Source organism: Paracoccidioides brasiliensis (genome assembly GCF_000150735.1).
Source record: "Paracoccidioides brasiliensis Pb18 unplaced genomic scaffold supercont2.1, whole genome shotgun sequence".
Lineage (NCBI taxonomy): Eukaryota > Fungi > Ascomycota > Eurotiomycetes > Onygenales > Ajellomycetaceae > Paracoccidioides > Paracoccidioides brasiliensis.
In genome coordinates this window covers 1,446,997-1,466,713 of record NW_011371358.1, presented here as the reverse complement: position 1 = coordinate 1,466,713, position 19,717 = coordinate 1,446,997, and the positions used below count along the sequence as shown (strand labels likewise).

Below are 19,717 nucleotides of genomic sequence, written 5' to 3'. Positions count from 1 at the left end.
ACTCAAATTTAATATCTTTTTTATTAATTTATTCAAATATAATACTAGTATTTATATTGATTTTATTATTAACCATTAATATCTTAACATCATATTCAAATTCATAGTTAATTTAAGCAATAATATTAAATAAATATTGTTACAAGTCAGATTTTCAATAAGCTTTAAATGTATTATAAAACTGTAAAAATTCATATATAAAATAAATTAATCATCTTATACTTCTTCAGATGATCTTAAATCTTTGTATAATATCAAGATACAAATGTTTAAAAGATCATTCAGAGTGGTAGTACAGTCAGTAAAAGTGTTGATATCAAATCTTAGTTAGCTTCAAGTAGCATCATATTTACTGTTTCATAAATAAAATCACTTATTATCTGCTAATTCTCTTCAATCTTATTAATTGAACTCTAATCTAAATCATCAATGAATTGTTTTTTCAAAGCAATCGGTTTGTGCCTGGTGTCAGTATAAATGTTGGTAACAAAATAAATAGATACTAAGATCATATTCTGGTTGCTTAGCATGTCAAAATATACCTCTCTGTTTGAATACTTGGTGTTAGGAGGAATTCTATGCGATTACCCAATCTAGTAGTGACACCTTAATACACGGTAATACGAAAGTTACCTTAATAATTCGATGAGAAACTGTATAATATACACAAATTGAAACCGCGCTAATTGAGCAAGAACTTACGGAACGAACGACCGAGCCTTCGGCGCTATCAGAGCAGTGCTATTAAGCAGTCTACCTTCATGCGATGCCTCCACCATTGAGGCCTTCGTACTAATCGTGCCGCTGCGCAACCCACACCTCGTGTGTGTGCACCACACCAAAATGATAAAAACACCAAAACAATAAAAATCTTGAATCACATCCTCATTATTGCACTCTATATCAACAATCAGTAGCTAATCTATAATAAAAAGATTATCTACATCATTCTCAGTATGTGTGCCATCTCTAAATTGATTTAATTCCTCTTCTGTCAGTGGTGTGAGTGAGTTATTGTCAATTTTCATGGGATCAACTTCAAGTCTTCATCACTTCTTATTCTGCTCATTTTCAGCTTCATTATTTTTATACTACTTGATTTTTCTATTGACATCTTTAATAGTGAGGACTCCCTCTACTTGAACCTGGCAATGGATTGTTTTAACTCTGTGATGTTTACTGATGTTAAGAAAGTTCTCTAATTCAGTGTTCTATTACTCATTTAAGTTCTACTTGAATTAAACTTGCTTTGAATATCTTGTTCAAACAACATGTCAAAATGAGTGATTTTAAATCAAGAGTATCTATAATACTTTGTATGGTGTTTTCAGCAATATTAATATGATATTTTAGCTTTTGAATTGTCTTTGATGAGGATAGCTGAGAGAAAGAGATAGATATGTGATTTGAATCATTCTCATATTCATAAATCTACATTAGAGATGATGAGATTCACTACTTAAGAGTATCAAGAACTCAGTCAGAATTTCATGAATATATATCATGTTGAGCTCATTTTGCAGCTATTATATCAGTTTTAAAGATCTGCTTTTGCATAGCTGAGAGATCATGAAGAAATTACTATTTTTTATACTTAATAAGACTATGACATGCAGCATAGTTGACTGCTTTTAAATAATAATGCTTATATTGCTAAAATGATAAACTATTCAGAGATTGTAGCAAATAAGCAACATGCAATGAAAATTTATATAAAATTATCTTATGAAGATTCATGTATTGTATGAACTTCTCAGTGATATGAGATTCATTATTATTTATTAAAAGCAATTGATAACTTCTTTTCTGTCTCTTTTCAGTAGCAGTAGTGATATATTTGAGCTATTCAAATTCAATCTCATTATTTATAAATTCAGTATCTAATATAGCAATTCTACAATTGCTGAATAAATTTATCTGTGTATATCAATTCTTCAAGTGTGTTTTGAAGATCAAGATTATCAATAGTAAAATGATATGATTATTCATAGATACATATTTAATGACTGTAATCAAATCTCTTGAGAAGAATAAAGAAATGATGGAATTAGCTTTTTTAAAAGCAGTTATAACCCATCCTCCACACCTTTATCCTTCTTGAAATCCAATCTCATTGAAGTTGTATATATCACAGGTGTGAAATTGATACTACTCAAATAGAATTTGAAGATGTTTAAATCATATATTGATATATTCAATATCTTCAACTGCCACTCTCTTTGAATTCATTGACTTTTGTTTCACCCTCTTATACTCAGATAGGCATTCAATGAATCTATAAGTTCACATCTTGCTGACTTTTGAAGAAGAGGTAGTAGAATCTATGTGCTGACATCTAAATATTGAATTTGCAAAATTTTCAATGTGTTTAGCTATGAGAGAATAATTCTTTTCATTAAACAGCTTAACTCATCATTTAATTGCATTCTTCTAACTCTCATTTAATCTCTTGTTAACTGGAATCTTTGCAGTATTCAGATTTCTTCCATTAATATGCACTCAGAGATATTGATAAGAAATCTCAAATTCTCATGACAGAGGTAGTATTTTGAAATTTGAGTTTTCTTGATGATAAGTGATAGCTTTTTGAATACAGTCTTCAATATTTTTATCCTTATTTGACATTGTGGTGAGTTATTAATTGATGAAGATGATGAAGATAATGAAATTGCAAGATTTTTATCATTTCAGTGTTTTTATCATTTTGGTTTGGCGCACCCACATGAGGTGTGGGTTGCGCAGCGGCACGATTATGCCTCCACCCTATTCGTATACTACCGAGGCGGCGCCTCTACCACCGAGGCAATGCCTCAGTCATCCTCGTGTAGAGCTAGCCCCTTAATACCCGAAGCCTGCCCTATATAAAAGAAGCCTGATTCCTCCATGATCTATCTTTTCTTTTTCTTCCTTAACGATTCCTTTCTGTTTTCATACGGGTTAGTTATTAGCTGTTTTCAGTGACTAGCCCGTTACATGGTCCAATCTTTGAATGTGTTGAGGGTCTTAGTGGTTCCCCCAGTATCTTGATCAGCTGCCATGGCAGATCTCAAATCTTCAGATCAAGATTGGCGGAATCTTGATAATACAGTTTAAGATAGCCAGATGTAGGATCTGCAAAAACAGTTGCAGAGATCCAAATATCAGTTCTTTCAGTCAGTCAGTTCACATCAAACTGAATGAAAGGAGGAAAAGAATATCATCAAAGCTTGTTTTACATAGTATTACACCAGGCTCAGAACTATGGCGATAGTCAGAATGTAGTAGGCATAAGATAGTAGTGTTCGTTCATAATAATAACTAGCTAATCTATATGATCATCTTTATGAAAAGAAGAAGAGAAAAACAGTGAGAAATGAATAAAAGATGTGTGTCCGCGGGCGTACGCGAGCTTGTTCATAAGCAAGGCATACGGCCCCCGTGGCGGCCATCGGCAGGGATCCGAGACGTAGAGCGGTCCGAGGCATACGAGCGGTCCGAGGCATACGAGCGGTCCGAGGCATACGAGCGGTCCGAGGCATCCGAGCGATATCGTGACAAACTGACATCGTTCCAAAAAGAGTAATAGCAACTGCCTACGGCCTAGCACCCACCCCGCAAGCAACTACCCCACAGAAACTTCCTAGCAACCGCTAGTGGAAAAGGGGTATATAAACAGTGGCTTCCCCGGGGCCATGTTTTGTAGAGCATCTTAGTATTTCGTTGAAGTAGCGTACCTCGCTGGCAATCAAACATCTGTTTATCTGCGCCTAGATTGAAGCCATAGTTAACACCCAGCATGAGGTTAGGAAATTATTCAGAAAAGTGTCAAACTCTGAGTTTGTAGTAGAAATAGATTCTGAATGACTTGATGAATTAAGACTGATCTCATTTCTTAGATTGAAAGATTGTATAGAATTGAATAAGTTGTTGGGCTCAGCGCCCGACCGAGCCCGACCGAGCCCGACCGAGGCCCGGCGCCCACTCGACGTCGGATTAAGCTCGGCTCCCGATTAGGCCTAGCCCTCATCACGTGATCAAGTGACCATGCGGGTCGCTCGATTAGGCCTAATCCTCATCATGTGACCATGCAACCATGCAGGTTGTTATAATCCAGCAGGCCCCTTTTATCCAATCAAGCTTAGTATTCCGTTATATAGCAGTTAGCAACGCAGAGAGTTTCCTTCTTATGCAGCTCGCATTCGCACCCTAACACTGATATATGCCAGTGAGATATTTTCATTTGATAATAAGATTCTCATACATGAAAATAAGACCTCAACTAAGACTTTATAAGATGAGAAGAAGTATAAATAATATAAAAAGAATTTATATTTATTTAATTTTAAGTGTACTAATTGAATACAATTCTTCTCATCATATAAGATTTAACAAATCTATGAGTAACATCAAACTATCAATTCAGAAAAAATAAAACTACTCAATAAGTATAAGAACAACTTCATTATAGTTTTAGAAAAACTTATGCTATCAAGAAAGTATAAATAAAAATATAAGTAAAAGATTACTCAAACTACTACTGAGAAGATCAAAAGATATAAAAACTTAAAACTTAAAGCAATGTGAGACTAAGAGAGCTGTATAAGAGACTAAAAAGATGCAGAACCAGACTAGAATGCAGAATCAGACTAGAATGCAGAACCAGACTAGAAAAATATAGAAGCAGATTGAGAAGAAGAAATAAACTTATATTCAAATTGAATAGTAAGAATATACTTGTATCAAAGTAACAATAGAAGCAGGTCTATAAGAAAGGTTAAATTAACCAAATAGATATGATGATATAGGTGTAGTGGTAGATATCTCATATCTGTAGTGAACTATATCATGATTTTAATATACAGTATTTATATATAACTTATTAGTTGTTTTTATCTCAAAGATTTTAATTTTTTTTAAATAATTTTTTTATTGATAAATATATCTGAAGTATTTGCTTTTCATTAATTGTTTTTTATTGATTCTCAAAGTATTTATCTTTTTAAATATTTTTTTATTAATAAATATTCTTAAAGAATTTATTTTTTATTGATAGTTTTTTATTGAGAGATGTCTTTCTCATTAACTTGATCACGTGACAAGGGTTAGGCCTAATCGGGCGCTGAGCTCAATCCGACGTCGAGTCTAATCGGGCGCCGGGCCTCGGTCGGGCTCGGTCGGGCTCGGTCGGGCGCTGAGCCTAACAATAAGTTTCTCATATTGTTGTAGAGTAAGCCCTGCTGAAGTTGAATTTTTATTATTATTGTAGTATACAGCATAAAAAGTCATAGAAGTAGAGATCTTATTAGAATTTGATTTAATAGAAAATAGTAATTATTTTTAAAATAGATGAAGAATATACTTAAATGCAAAAGATTGAATAATAATAACATCAAATATAGATTAAATATTTTTATCTATAAGATATTGCTCCAATACAGAGTTGAAAACTTTGAGAAAGCTTCATTTATCATTTTAATAAATTTTAATTTACTGCTAAGCAATTGTTGACTTTATAAGAATATACAATTATTGTTAGGCTCAGCGCCCGACCGAGGCCCGGCGCCCGGTTAGACTAGACGTCGGATTGAGCTCGGCGCCCGATTAGGCCTAATCCTCATCACGTGACCACTCGAACATGCGGGTGTTATAATCGAGGCAGGCCCTAGCAACCCCCTTTCATCCCATCAAGCTTAGTATTTTGTTATATAGCAGTTAGCAACGCAGAGAGTTTTTCTTCTTATGCAGCTCGCATTCGCTCCCTAACAATTATCAGAGAGATCAATATTCTAATATTCATAAACTGTAATTAATATATGATATGTAAAGATAAAACTATAAGAAGAATTTATTATTTATCTATATATTTAATAAATTATATATTTATATATAAAAAATAATAATTTAAAATAAGAAAATATTTTCTATGATCAATGTTGATCTTAATATGATAATCAAATACTTATTTAAATTTGTTAAAATTATAATCATTATTACTTTAGCTCTTTGTGAAAATTGCAAAATAAGTTGAATTTTTCTCATTTAAATTCTTCAGTTATATATTTAATATCTTAGTTTTTCAATAAATTAAAACAATGAAAGAGATATGTCATCTACATATATTCAGCAAGTGATAAAATGAATTCACAGCTGTCAACTTATATTATAATAATCTTTTTTATTTTGAACTGCTTACCTGATACAATTCATTATATAGTCTAATCAATATTAATTAGAAAGTTCTTTTCATTAAAGTTGTAAATATTTAAAGACCTGATATTATATTTTTCAATTTTCTTATTTAATTATATGATTAAGCATCAAAATTATTAACAAAAGATTATAAGTACAACTAAGCAGTAAAATTAATAAAATCACAAAATTATATATTTAAAATAATATTTAAAATGCTCAAAATGACCTGCAATCTTGTATTTTTAATCAATTAAATGATCATGCAGAGATTTAACTTGATTCTTGTAGTGTTTGATAAAGTAGCTCATTGACTTTTCTACTACAGAAAAAAGTAAACTCTTTTATTAGATTTTGAATAAGTTGAGGCATAGAAGCAAGCTGTGAGTTGCAAGTTTCTCTATATGAAGCAGAAGCTGCTCTTCTTGCATATTTGTGATCTTCTTTTTATATTGAGAAATGGCTTCATTATGTGAGAGTTGAATGTCTTTTTATTATCAGCACAGTGTATCTCTGCTAATTGAATATTTTTTTTTAGCAGTGGCACAATAATTTTTGATCTTTGGTACTTTTAAATCTTCAATTGAAAGTTTAATTAAATCCTTGTTTGGCATGGGAGACCATGTGAAAAGTTGAAGAATTTGACTGTGATGAGCGGAAAAAATTGAAGTATTGAGTGGCTTGAAGCGTTGAGTGATCCGGCATTCAATCCAGCATTCTGATAACAGCTTTCTTGCAAGGTTGATGTAGCCCGATCCATGAATGAATGTCTCCTTTATGTCATAATCTAGATGCAATACGAATACACTCCTCCCATGGAAACATGTATCGGGATCTTCCAGCCTTGGCGGGTACATCCGAATTGCGGGGTTAATGAGGGGCCAATCAGCTTGCACGCCGAACAGGTATCACTCATGACTCAACCGTTGTGACGATAGTCAGAACGTAGTAGGCATAAGATAGTAGTAGTCGTAGTAGTAACTAGCTAATCTATATGATCATCTATATGAAGAAGAAGAGAAAAACAGCGAGAAAAGAATGATATATGTGTCCGCGCGCGTACGCGAGCTTGTTCATAAGCGGGGCATACGGCTATGGCGGTCGGCAGGGATCCGAGACGTACGAGCAATCCGAGGCATACGAGCGGTATGAGGCAATACGAACGATGTGATGCTTGTGACAACTGGAGCATTCAGGAGTGAGACCAAAAATAACGTCATGACATATCTATGGATGAAAACAAAGGGCAGCACAGGACAGCATACAGAGGGCACCCAACAGTTTGGTGGCCCCTTGATAATAGCCCTTTTATATAGCCAAGCCGTTCTATCCGGAGTCGGAATAGCTACTTCCGGCTTGGCACAACCTCCATTCATTTGAGGGTATTCGGCTCACAGTTCGTTCATTACAATCAGAGAGAGAGTGCGTTGGATCAGTTAGTTAGATATAGCAATGCATTCGTTCATTAGCTCTGTTGATTCGATCCTCTACAGTGGCAGATTGGGTTTTGTGACGGGAGTGGCACTCAGAACAATTGGCAGGAAGTTGGTGGAATGCCTGGGACCCCCGAAACTCTAGGTGAAGACCCCTCAAATATTAATTAAAGACTTCACCTAAGTTACCGTCAGTTCTAGCATGAAGAAATCAACCTTGGAATCTCTTAATCTCATTACCCAAGCTTGCATAGAGACCCGCGGCTTGCTGTGCATTTCATTGGTAGCTACATACGTTCCGTAGTTAGCTTAGATCGTGGACTATTCTGTTCAATCTCTCCCTGCCATACATATCCTAACCGTCCCACTCATTACTCCTTTTGCCCCCTTGCCCCCTTTGTAACACGAAATGTCACAAAACAAGAAGCAGTAGACACATAAGTAGACTGTTCATTAAGATAAAATATCTAGGGGGATGTCGCGCCGCGTATGCAAGACTGGTAATTATCCATCCATTTTCTCTAGAGCAACTATTGACCACCCTCTGTGAACAGAAGGATGACCATGAAAAGACGTCCTGTACCTCCGTACACAGCAATGAACCTACCTTGCTTTAACAACCCCAAATTACCCAAACTTCTCGAAAAAAAACCCAAATCTAGCGCGCAACATATGATGATCAGCTTCTGACCAGACACCCGCCCCGCCCCGCCCCGCCCCGCCCCGCCCCGCCTGAATATGCTTCTCATGAAACTCAATCCGCATAAAAAGACTCCCGCCCACAATCCTCTGCGCCAACTCTAATCCATCTTCCTCCTTTCTCCCTACACAGCCCTCCCTGCTACGGCTTTTGTTGCACTCCCATCATTCCTCACGAATCTGTCGCACATCATGTGGGCCAGTGGGTGGCGAAGGGAAATGAGGTGATCCCTCGCCCCATGCCTAACCATAACACCCCGGGGAGGAGACCAAATTCGCCCCACCACCAATTACACCGAATTCGAACAGACAAACAACCGCGTACATCAATCCACTGCCCATAACTGAAGCCCACAGCAAAGTGAAATAGAGTTTTTTTTTTTTTTTCGTTGATGTAAATTGCATTTTTGTGATGGCAATCGCCAGTTTATCGATGAAGGTTATGTCTTGACTGTCGGTGTTGCGCCATGAGCTAACTGCTAAGGACCCTTGTGAGGCCACGAAGATGGTGCTGTCTATTTGCTGGCAGGCACGGTGAAGTAGTGGATAACTAACTATATGGGTCACGGTTACAGCGGATTTCTGTTGTAGTCCAGAGTAGGGCGCGTGCACCTTCATGGACAGGCTGGCCAATTTAGCTACATCCGTTACATCCCTGCTTAAACTGAAGCTCGTGAAAAAGCTTAGATTAATCTCTGGGGATGGCTGGGTTCATATGGTTTTTTTTCTTTCTTTTTTTTGGTATTTACCATGTATTCTCGAACGGTTTCCCCGGATGTTCAGAGTGGGCCAACGATCACATGCCGCGGAAGTAGCTAGGATGTGTTGGAGTTGAACTGGGGTGAGGATGAGGGAGAAATGTAAGGGGAGTAAAGGAACAGTGATTAAAAGGAGGGATGCATTGCCGGTTTACGTGGATACAGGATGTCTTTTGACAGGGTTGGGGGGGTTCTTGGATGCTACTCTGTGGGAACCCTGGTTAAACGTGATGGGAAGGTTGTAAATGCTTGATCAAAGCTTTTGTCACTACGGGGAATGCCTGAAGAGGGAAAACAGGAGCAGATAAAAGAAGTTGAGTGACTCGGGGGAAGTATACTTCCCTAATCTGCAGTATAAACTGTTGGACGTCTAAAGTGGTTGTATTGGTAGCCAGCCTATCTCAGGGATGCTATATACTATTGTGCGGTGCGCTAGTCCACAATAGGAAGCCAAGGCTCCAACACCTCCCCTTAGACTAGCTACTGTACAGACTAATCGTGCCGCTGCGCAACCCACACCTCGTGTGGGTGTGCCACACCAAAATGATAAAAACACCAAAACAATAAAAATCTTGAATCACATCCTTATTATTGTACTCTATATCAACAACCAGTAGCTAATCTATAATAAAAAGATTATCTACATCATTCCCAGTATGTGTGCCATCTCTAAATTGATTTAATTCCTCTTCTGTCAGTGGTGTAAGTAGATTATTGTCAATTTTCATGAGATCAACTCCAAGTCTTTGTCACTTCTTATTCTGCTCTTTTTCAGCTTCATTATCCTTACACTACTTGATTTTTCTATTGACATCTTTAATAGTGAGGACTTCCTCTACTTGAACCTGGTGATGGATTGTTTTAGCTCTGCAGTGTTTACTGATGTTAAGAAAGTTCTATAATTCAGTGATCTGTTGCTCATTAAATTCCACATTGATTAGACTTACTTTGAATATCTTGTTCAAACAACATGTCAAGGTGAGTGATTTCAAATCAAGAGTATCTCTAATACTTTGATGGTGTTTTCTACAATATTAATATAGCATTTCAGCTTTTGAATTGTCTTTGATGAGAATAGCTAAGAGAAAGAGATAGATATATGATCTGAATCATTCTCATCTTCATAAATCTGCAGTGAAGGAGGTGATGAGATTCACTGCTTAAGAGTGTCAAGAACTCAGTCAGAATTCCATAGATATATGCCACATTGAGCCCATTCTGTAGCTATTGTATCAGATTTAAAGATCTGCTTTTGCATAGCTGAGAGGTCTTGTAGAAACTGTCATTTTTCATACTTAACAAAACCATGGTATGCAGCATAGTTGACTGCTTTTGAATGGTAATACTTATATTACTGAAATGGTAGACTATTCAGAGATTGTAGCAAATAACTAGCATGCAATAGAAATTCATATAGAATTATCTTATGAAGATCTGTATATTGTATGAACTTCTCAGTAATATGAGATTCATAATTATTCATTAAAAGCAATTGATGACTTTCTTTCTGTCTCTTTTCTGTAGCAGTATTGAAATGTTTGAGTCATTCAAATTCAATCTCATTATTTGTGAATTTAGTATCTGATATAGCAATTTTATAATTGCTAAGCAAATCTGTCTGTGTATATCAATTCTTTAAATATATTTTGGAGACTAAGATTATCAATAGCAGAATAATATGATTATTCATAGATACATATTTAATGACTGTAATCAAACCTTTTGAAAAAGATGAAGAAATGATGGAATTAGCTTCTTTAAAAGCAGTTATAACTTATTCTCCACATCCTTGTCCTTCTTGAAATCCAATCTCGTCAAAGTTGTATGTGTCACAGGCATGAAATTGATACTGCTCAAATAGAATTCAAAGATATTCAAATCATGTATTGATATATTCAATATCTTCAACTACTACTCTCTTTAGATTCATTGGCTTCTGTTTCACCCTCTTATACTCAGGTAGATGTTCAATAAACCTATATCTTGCTGACTTTTGAAGGAGAGGTAGTAGAATCTATGTGCTGACATCTAAGTATTGAATTTGTGAAATCTTTAATGTGTTCAGCTGTAGGAGAACAATTCTTTTTATCAAACAGCTTGACTTATCATTTAATTGTATCCTTCTGACTCTCATTTAATTTCTTGTTAACTGGAATCTTTACAGTATTCAGATTCCTTCCATTGATACATACTTAGAGATATTGATAAGGAATCTTAAATTCTCATGACAGAGGCAGTATTTTGGAATTTGAGTTTTTTTGATGATAAGTGATAGCTTTTTGAATATAGTTTTCAATATTTTTATTCTTATTTAACATTATAGTGAGTTATTAATTGATGAAGATGATGAAGATGATGAAATTACAAGATTTTTATCATTTCAGTATTTTTATCATTTTGGTGTGACATATCCACACAAGATGTGGGTTACGCAGCGGCATGATTAGCTATTATACAGACTAAGCTAACCGGTCTATATTTCGACCAGACTCTTTTTCGACCACTCTATTCAAAGTAATCACTCTTCCTATTTGGGTAAATATTTAACTGCAAATTCAATCTAATTACCATTCAAACATGCAGGCTTCCAGACCTGCTGCTAAAGCTGCTGCTGCTGCATTTTTAGCCTCAATTTCTGGCTTCTGTAGTTGTTTCCTAGCCTCTAAAGCAGCAGCTTTTTCTTGAGTCTTTTTAATCCTTTCTATATTGATAAACCAGGTATTTGGATCAACTTCCACCTTCTTTTTGGTTTTTGACTGCTGTAGGGTCTCTAGTTGATTAGAGAGTTTAAAAATTATAAACTGGCTAGCAGCTTGTAGAGCATTTAACTTGAGGTAGAAAAATCATACATAACTAGTTGAGACATATATTATTTAATGTCTATCTATTATTTGATGTTGTATAAGTTCAATTGAGTATATTCACATCTTCAAACCAGCTAGTTTATGTATTTTGATCTTGAAAAATGACTAGAGGGTCTATATAGTGCTCATCAGCACTAATAGCTTCAAGAATTAAAACCTACTTATGATTAGAGGGAGATTTAATGTAGATTTTGCCTTTTCTTTGCTTAGCAAGTACTTTGGTGTTCATACATACTTTTAAAGCAATGCCATGCTCATTTATGTTCTATATATTTTCAGTAACTATTCTATGAGCTTGTTGTATCTTAGAAAAGTAGTTATAGAACTGCTAAAGTATTTCCTGCTAAGTATTCTTTATTCTTTGAGACTCAATCCTTTAGTCAACCACAGATCTTATTATAAGATTTTGTTTTAGAAACTTTCTTATTCAATTCTTATCCAGCTGAGTGGGATCTTAATTCATTCATAGAATTTAAGTTACCATTTCTCATACACACGTGTGAGAGAGTGGAAATTCTTGTGAATCTTGCTCTTTTATCTATTAAACTAGAAAGATCTTTTGCTCTGAAATCAACTTTTATCAATGTTGATGAGCAATTGCTTATTAAATGAAATTATTTTTTCTGCTCTTCAATGTGCTTCATGAGATGTTATATACTTTAGCAGCAGCTTGTTCAGATTGAAAAACACCATTTTTTAAATTCTCTATAGCAGCAGCTATAGCAGCTTCATTATTGGGCTTTATTTTAATAATATGGTTGAGAAAACATGTGGTAAAGATGATGAGTTAGATTTGAATAGAGTGGTTGAAAAAGAGTCTGATTGAAATATAGACTGGCTAGCTTAGCTGCTGTCCTGCTCAAATCAATCATATTCATCTTCTCTGTTAATCTATCTTGTTTTCTAATTGCTGTATTTATCAAATTCTTTTCTTATTTCACTTATAACCTGGCTGGCTTCTCAAAAGTTCTTTAATATTTGAAGAAATTGTTGTAAAAAATGCTTGACTTGACTGACTTGCAAGTAGATTCTCTGTATTTCTATCTTTGTTCTTATTTTTATTCTTAGTTTTATTTCTATCTCTATTTTTCAATATTTCAATATGCTTCTTATTATGCTTCTACTATCTAATGCTTGTGAGATTTAAGTTCTTGAACCAGTAGTGTTTGATCATATGCTCTGTATTCTCACAGTAGTGGCATTGACATTTATCAAATCATTCAGTAAGAGCATTCACGGCAGATGAGTTGAGATGAGTTGTAGTGATAGTGACATGAGTAGCTAACTGATTCATCAATTTATCAAGGTTGTGATTTTGAATAGAGCTTTACTTGATGGTATAGAAATCATCCAGCTTCATTCTAACAAATTCCTGTTGCCAGTCTCTCAGTCCTCGTATGAATAGATGATAATAAGTACTCTTAGCTCAATTTTCACCTAGAGATACAAGTTTTGCCTTTAGATCTCAAAAAGTTGCAAGATAAGTGTGAAAATCATTGTTTTTAAGCCATAAGTCTTTTAACTTATTAGTAGTTTAAAGGTGTTCTTCTGCATGAGATAGAGTGTAGTGCTTAGCAAGATTCTTTCATATAGTTGCTATTAGATAGGAATCTTCATCCAGTGATTCTAGAGAATCATATATAATTGCATTCAAAGATTAAAAGATCATTGTAAAAAGAAGTTCATTTTTGCAGCGTTCCACCTCTATTCTTTCGCCCCTTTCTATATTAGTATCTACTCTCTATTCTCCCCTCTCTAATCCACTCAGAGGCCTCAATCTTTCCTATATTTCCTATTCTATACAATCGCTCCTATCATATAGAGCGATTATAATGTGTATATATAGCAGGGCATCTGCCTATCTTATTAGAAGAGAATCAAACATGATTTATCCTACCTATTTGATTGCTTGTACGCATCAATTTTTCTTATTTCAAAGCTCAATTTCCAAAGAAACTATGGTAGGAGGTGCTGTTTGTTGTTTATTGAGAACATCTTTTGTTTGAATCAAATGAACATCTGCAAGAATAGAGCTCTTCCATTTCAGATAATTGACTTCAGTGAGAATGACTACATGCTTTTCTTTCAACTTAATCTTTACATCTTTGTGAAATTTATCAACTTTATTCTTGATGGAATTCTTAGTAGTATTTGACAAGAAATCTGAGTTTTCCTCTAGTCTTTGTATGAGTCTTTCTATCTGTCTGTCCTGTCTTCTATGTATTTCATCATCATTCATATCATATTCATATTGCTTTCATTCATATTTATTTCATCTCTTTGATCAGTTTCTCCCCTAAGTCCAGGGGTAGGTGTACTGTATTCATGTTCATCTCTATTCATGTTGTTGCTTGCAGGAGTATTCAATGGTCCTGCAGCTCATGTTCTTGGAGGCATCTGTTTACCTCCCCTTGATTCAACCTGTTTCCTGTGATCAAAGCTTTCAAAACAGTTACTTTTCATTAGGTTCTTGCTGCAATTCAGCAATCCAGTCCCCATGAGACATTTTATACCTCAGATTAAAGAAGAAGAAGAAATAGGGTGCGGAAGTAGTGCAAAAGGCTCTTCAAAAAGAAAAACAAGCTATCCGGGCCATAACCTGTTGGACGTCTAAAGTGGTTGTATTGGTAGCCTATCTCAGGGATGCTATACTATTGTGCGGTGCGCTAGTCCATAATAGGAAGCCTAGGCTCCAACATAAACTTAGCAAAAAAGAGGTCAACATTTTCAAGAGACGAATGTACCCACCAAGGAAGAAATCCATGGAGCAGGTATCTCTCGTAGACAACTGGGGAGAGCAATGAGGCCCATAACGGAGGAAATAACCTGGCCATGGTAGAAACGTAGACGGGGATATGGAAGCGAAACAGGATAATGCAAGGAAGTGTACATGGAAGGAGAAAACATTATACATTCAGGATATCAATATGTAGATAATACAATGACATCATGTTCCAGGACTTACTGCCCTGCTCAGCTAATTTCATCAATTTCATGACTATTTGCTAGTCCTGGTGACAGATTGTTCTTCTCATCCAAAAAGAAAGGAGTTAAAGTCCACTCCAACCCAATTTCTCCAAAAACACACACACACACACACATACACAAAATATAGAGAGAGAAAGAGAGAGAAACAAAGAAACTGGTCTTAACAAAAGCAAATGCAAAAAGAAGACATCTACAGCTTAGCAATCATCTTACTTCCCTGTTGAAGCCACTTCACAGCATCCCCAACAAGCTCGTCAACAATAGCTTTAGCGGGCTTCTTTTCATTGACAACAGCAGCAACCTTGCCCATCAGGAAAGGCCGGGCGTTTTCAAGCACGCTGTCGTCGGCATCTTCTGGGAGGTTCTCAAAGTCGTGCTCGACGGGAATGATACCCTTGCCAGTAAGCTCCTTGATTTCCTGGGCACGGTTCTCTTCCCAGTTCTGGATATAAGCGTTGTTGCGGACGCGGAGTGGTCGGCCCTGTTATGGTATGTTAGTAATGAAAGGCGCTGATTAAATCCTGCTAAAAAGGGCAAAAAAGGGGGATCGAAAAGAAAAGAAAAAAAAAATAGCTCATAGGAAAGCAAGGAAATCGGGCCAATTCCATACCGTGAAGATGATGGTGCGGATATTGTCATCAAAGCCAGCGGTACGGACAGCCTCCTGGTGAGCTTCGGGGGCACCAGCCTCATCGGCAAGGATGAAACGTGTACCAACCCAGACGGCTGAAGCGCCCAACATCAGAGCTGCGGCAACAGACTGGCCGCTGAAGATACCACCAGCAGCAATGCATTGCACGGGCTTCTTGGTGAAGGGGCTGATGTTTTGGGCGCAGATCTTGGAAACTGTGGGGATGAGGACGGAGGTGGGGACATCTCCGGTGTGGCCACCACCCTCTCCACCCTGGGCACAAATGAGATCCGCACCAATATCGATGGCCTTCTGGACGTGCTTGGGGTGGCCAATCATGTTCATGTATAGGACGCCGTTGGCGTGGAGCTTCTCGACAACAGCCTTTGGCGGGACCCCGATGGCGCAGACGAAGAGGCGGGCGCCACTCTCGATGATGATATCGATAAGCTCGTCCAGTTTGCCCTTGGTGTAATCATAGCTGTTGTTTTAGATTGTCTTGGTATTAGTGTTCACTGTGTTATTTTTGAGCAGCACACGTTTCCCCTTTGCGACCCGTTATGTGTCGAAGAAACAGAATCATGGGAAACCACATACTTTGTCTTTCGCGCACTGCCTCCAACCTGAGGAAGCAAGAGATCCACACCAAATGGCGCATTTTTGTCGTTCAAGTAGCTCTTCAACTCCCCGATCTGCTCCCGCAGCATATCGGGAGTGTAACCGACTCCTCCGATAACCCCGAGACCTCCAGCATTTGTAACGGCGGCGGCGAGCTTAGGACCGGCCGCAACGTTCATACCAGCCAAGATGACTGGGTGGTTGATCCCGAGGAGATCAGTCGTCACCGTGCGAAGTTGCTCTGCCCCGCAAGAACCATCATTGGTCGTTAGCAATGAGTCTTGGAAATTTAAAATCGTGTCAAAAGGAGTGAATATTTGTGTCGCCGATGGACGCGATATCCGGAGACTTACGAGGAGATGCCATTTTGCTTTGAGGAGTGGTTATAAGCGTTTCAGAAAACGAGATACGTTCGTTTCGCAAGTGAACAGGTGGTATTGCAGAGAATGAAAGATGACGTGGAGATTAGGAATGGAAGAGAATAGATGGAGATGAGAAGCACAAAGTCGCAGATATTTATTTCAGCTTTTGCGAGCTTGGCTGAGTTGGAGATGCCTCGGCTTGTCAGAGATGGCAGTTCGGGTAAGTCACAACAGGTAAGCAGCAGAGAAATGCTACGGTGATTTTCGGTTGGAGCCGTTACCACTGCAAGGACAACCGAGATATTTTGCGGATCCGCTCCAAAGGAAGACAACCAGTAAACGAATGTTCTACGGAGCAAAAGAGATTGAGATGGCAGCGAGTTGAGGCCTAATGACGCTCGAAAAAGACGTGCTGATACATTATTATGTGTTGCACTGCAAGTAGTTAGTTACCGAATTTGCATCAGAAAATGGCTTTGGATTTAAGCACTGCGCGATTTCGTATTGCCACTGTATAGCCGGCAGTGGATACCGCTAGACTGTATCCGGCTAGCTAGCATCACGTGACCACATCCTCACCATCATCACGTAATACCGGGGGGAGCAAGTCATGTGGTTCTTCCCCACAATCCAGATCCCTCGGCAACAGGTTAACCCGGGCTCCGCGCTTCTTCCCCCGCAAAATCTCGGGCCGCGATCCAAGTCTTTCATTCGTCTCTAGATGCTTGGAAGCCACTACGTATGCCCTTTTGGCAGTCAGCATTCTCCGCATGTTGATGTGGCTCGTCGAGCTTGGCCTGATACTTCAATAGGTGCAGAAATTAAGCTACAGCTGCAAGCTAGCAACAGCTTCGTGTGCGTGGATTCTTGCGGTCACATTTGTCTAGGCTGTACATGTACAAGTACATGCCTCCAACTGGGGAGGAAAGGATGTTTGAGGAGGAGGAGAGGAGGAGGAGGAGAAGAGAGGAGAAGAGGAGGGGGGGGTCGGTGTGGGTTCGTATGTCGCTCAAGAGAGCGATTCCTGATAAGACCTCTGATCAACGAACCGCCCGACACCTTATCTAGTTATATGGTGGGATCAGATAATTTATGTGTCGCCAATGTCTGTCTACTGAGCTCTTTCTCGGCTTTCGACCTGTGCTGCACGGATCCTGCATGTGCGGCGAATCTAAGCAATGACAGTGGGCCTCGCGGACGGCCCGGGTTCACAGGTCACTCACGGTCTTAAACGAGGGCATTCTCCGAAGCGTGCAGAGCTAGCTCTTCGGCCATGCTCTGGCGATGCACTCACTCCAATTACTGTAGAGCACTCCCGAAGGACCGGTTTCCCAAAACCTCCTAGACTTGCGAAATCCTGCCCTTCTCCAACCCATCATGCTGGAGAAGCAGGGAGGCCCTTGGTTCAACCAGCACAATTAGGGCTTTTTCAAGTTCTGGCTTGCATATTCCTTCCCATTCGCTTCTTTTGCTTTACTTGTCTTGTTTGAACATCCCACCTCCGAGCGGGGCAGATCCAGGTTTAACGAGGAAGCTTCTCAAACCCGCTTCCACTGCTTGCCGCCACGATCAAGTTGTTCTTTTTTTTTTTTTTTTTTTTTTTTTTTTTTTTTTTTTTTGCTCCCCGTTTTACTGTCTCTCCCGTCTGCTCGACTAAGCTGCTGTGCGCTACTGATCGAATCCGATAATGAACGCTTTTATCCCATTGACTGCTGGATAAGAACGCAAGGCGAACTCCGGTCAAACAATTATTGCCTGTCACCCCATCAATAGCCGCGTATGACCTGTACAACTGGAAACGGTGTTGTCCGCCCCCCTCCTAGGCGCACGAGTTCATATAAAAGCAAGAGACCGGCAAATATTCTCTCAGCAGCTCTCCTTTGGTACTAAGGGGTCTTGTACAAAGAGAGAGGGTACAGAAAATAAATAAATAAATAAATTAAAAAAAGCTTCTTACCAATCACTTGGGAGATTGCTATACATATGTATAGTTTTTTTGTAACAAAGAAAAAAGGATAAGGCATTCCGTTTTTTGGGGTCTATTTTATCAGTTTCCCTGTTCACGGTTCAATCGGTAGTTACCACGGCAAGGAACAAGAAGGTTAATTTTCCCCTTGAATTTTTGGAGAAAATTTGCTTCGAGCTCTGACGGACTCGAATCGGATCTTCACCCTGGCAGACCAACTTAAAGCCTTTTTTCCTTCTCAATAAAGTTGATCTTCGAATGCCTCTTTTTCATTTTATGCAAGTTTATTCAGTAGAAGTTAAACTTTATATGTAGATCAGATCAAAGACACACACTGGTCGTAATGTGAAATAAATAATATATAAACAAAAAATATTACGTCTGACGGATGATTTGATAAAATGAAAATATAAAATAAAATAAAAAAATACGGTTGCAATGGAAATTCAAAATTTATAAATGAATGTAAGGAGCTGCAATTGTCTTCCACCTCTGGTAATACGCGGCGGAAATTTTTGACGAATTAGTATATCCCGGTCAATAGCAACAGAAACCAGTATGGACGGGAGAGTGAAATCGCAACTCTCTAATTATGCGCAAATGACCAAAATCTCATGCACAAAGCCGTGGGTTATTGAAGCAAGTGGATTATTGAGGAGGGACCAAAGGGTTTAACAAACAATTAACTATTTAAAACGAAAGAAGCAAAGAAGAATAACAATTTTATGGTCTTTGCGTTTTTGCGTCACTCCTGACGAACAGTCAAGCCGTGGAAGAGAAGAAGTAGAAAAGAAAAGGAAACGAACCAACCCGCATGAATACATGGATTGGCTTCATGGATTCTACTGTGACACAGCATTCAGGGATTTTCGAGTTAAATCGGTCCAACCGCACCATAAGGGAGGTAGAGGACACCCGCCGGTGCACTGTTCACGATTATGTGCGTGCTGTGCATACATACATATGTAGTTAAAAAAAAATAATGCAATAGACATGTCACAGAGATTGAAAAATCCAGGGCATCAACTGTGCTACACCGGAATCGCTGAAGACAGGGAGAACGCTCGCGGACACTGGAAGTTGAAATCTGCTTAGTAGTTGAGTAACTTTATGTTATGTTAGCTTGTAAACAACTAACTACCTGAGATCCAGAAGGGAAACAAAGGGCAAATGAAACGTTGAGAACTCTGACATACTTGATGATATTAACATTGCCGTTCAAAGCATCAT

At 38.0% G+C, this 19,717-nt stretch overlaps 4 protein-coding genes across 4 annotated transcripts; 1 reads left to right on the top strand and 3 right to left on the bottom strand.

Moving 5' to 3' along the window:
• Nucleotides 1–3,352: 3,352 nt before the first annotated feature.
• PADG_11099 (uncharacterized protein) lies at nucleotides 3,353–3,633 on the top strand (the record flags this gene model as incomplete). The annotated part of the gene is made up of 2 exons (XM_010758398.1): nucleotides 3,353–3,489; nucleotides 3,558–3,633. The coding sequence occupies 2 exons, from the start codon at nucleotides 3,353–3,355 to the stop codon at nucleotides 3,631–3,633; spliced, it is 213 nt and encodes a 70-aa protein (XP_010756700.1).
• A 9,505-nt stretch (nucleotides 3,634–13,138) lies between these two features.
• On the bottom strand, nucleotides 13,139–14,161 carry PADG_11098 (uncharacterized protein; the record flags this gene model as incomplete). Its single annotated transcript, XM_010758397.1, has 2 exons — nucleotides 13,139–13,207; nucleotides 13,940–14,161. 2 exons carry the CDS (start codon nucleotides 14,159–14,161, stop codon nucleotides 13,139–13,141), a joined length of 291 nt encoding a protein of 96 aa, XP_010756699.1.
• Nucleotides 14,162–15,100: 939 nt separating this feature from the next.
• PADG_00446 (uncharacterized protein) lies at nucleotides 15,101–16,525 on the bottom strand (the record flags this gene model as incomplete). Its single annotated transcript, XM_010757528.1, has 4 exons — nucleotides 15,101–15,391; nucleotides 15,521–16,022; nucleotides 16,139–16,439; nucleotides 16,513–16,525. 4 exons carry the CDS (start codon nucleotides 16,523–16,525, stop codon nucleotides 15,101–15,103), a joined length of 1,107 nt encoding a protein of 368 aa, XP_010755830.1.
• Nucleotides 16,526–17,080: 555 nt separating this feature from the next.
• PADG_11097 (uncharacterized protein) lies at nucleotides 17,081–17,293 on the bottom strand (the record flags this gene model as incomplete). The annotated part of the gene is made up of 1 exon (XM_010758396.1): nucleotides 17,081–17,293. One exon carries the CDS (start codon nucleotides 17,291–17,293, stop codon nucleotides 17,081–17,083), a length of 213 nt encoding a protein of 70 aa, XP_010756698.1.
• Between the last annotated feature and the right edge of the window lie 2,424 nt (nucleotides 17,294–19,717).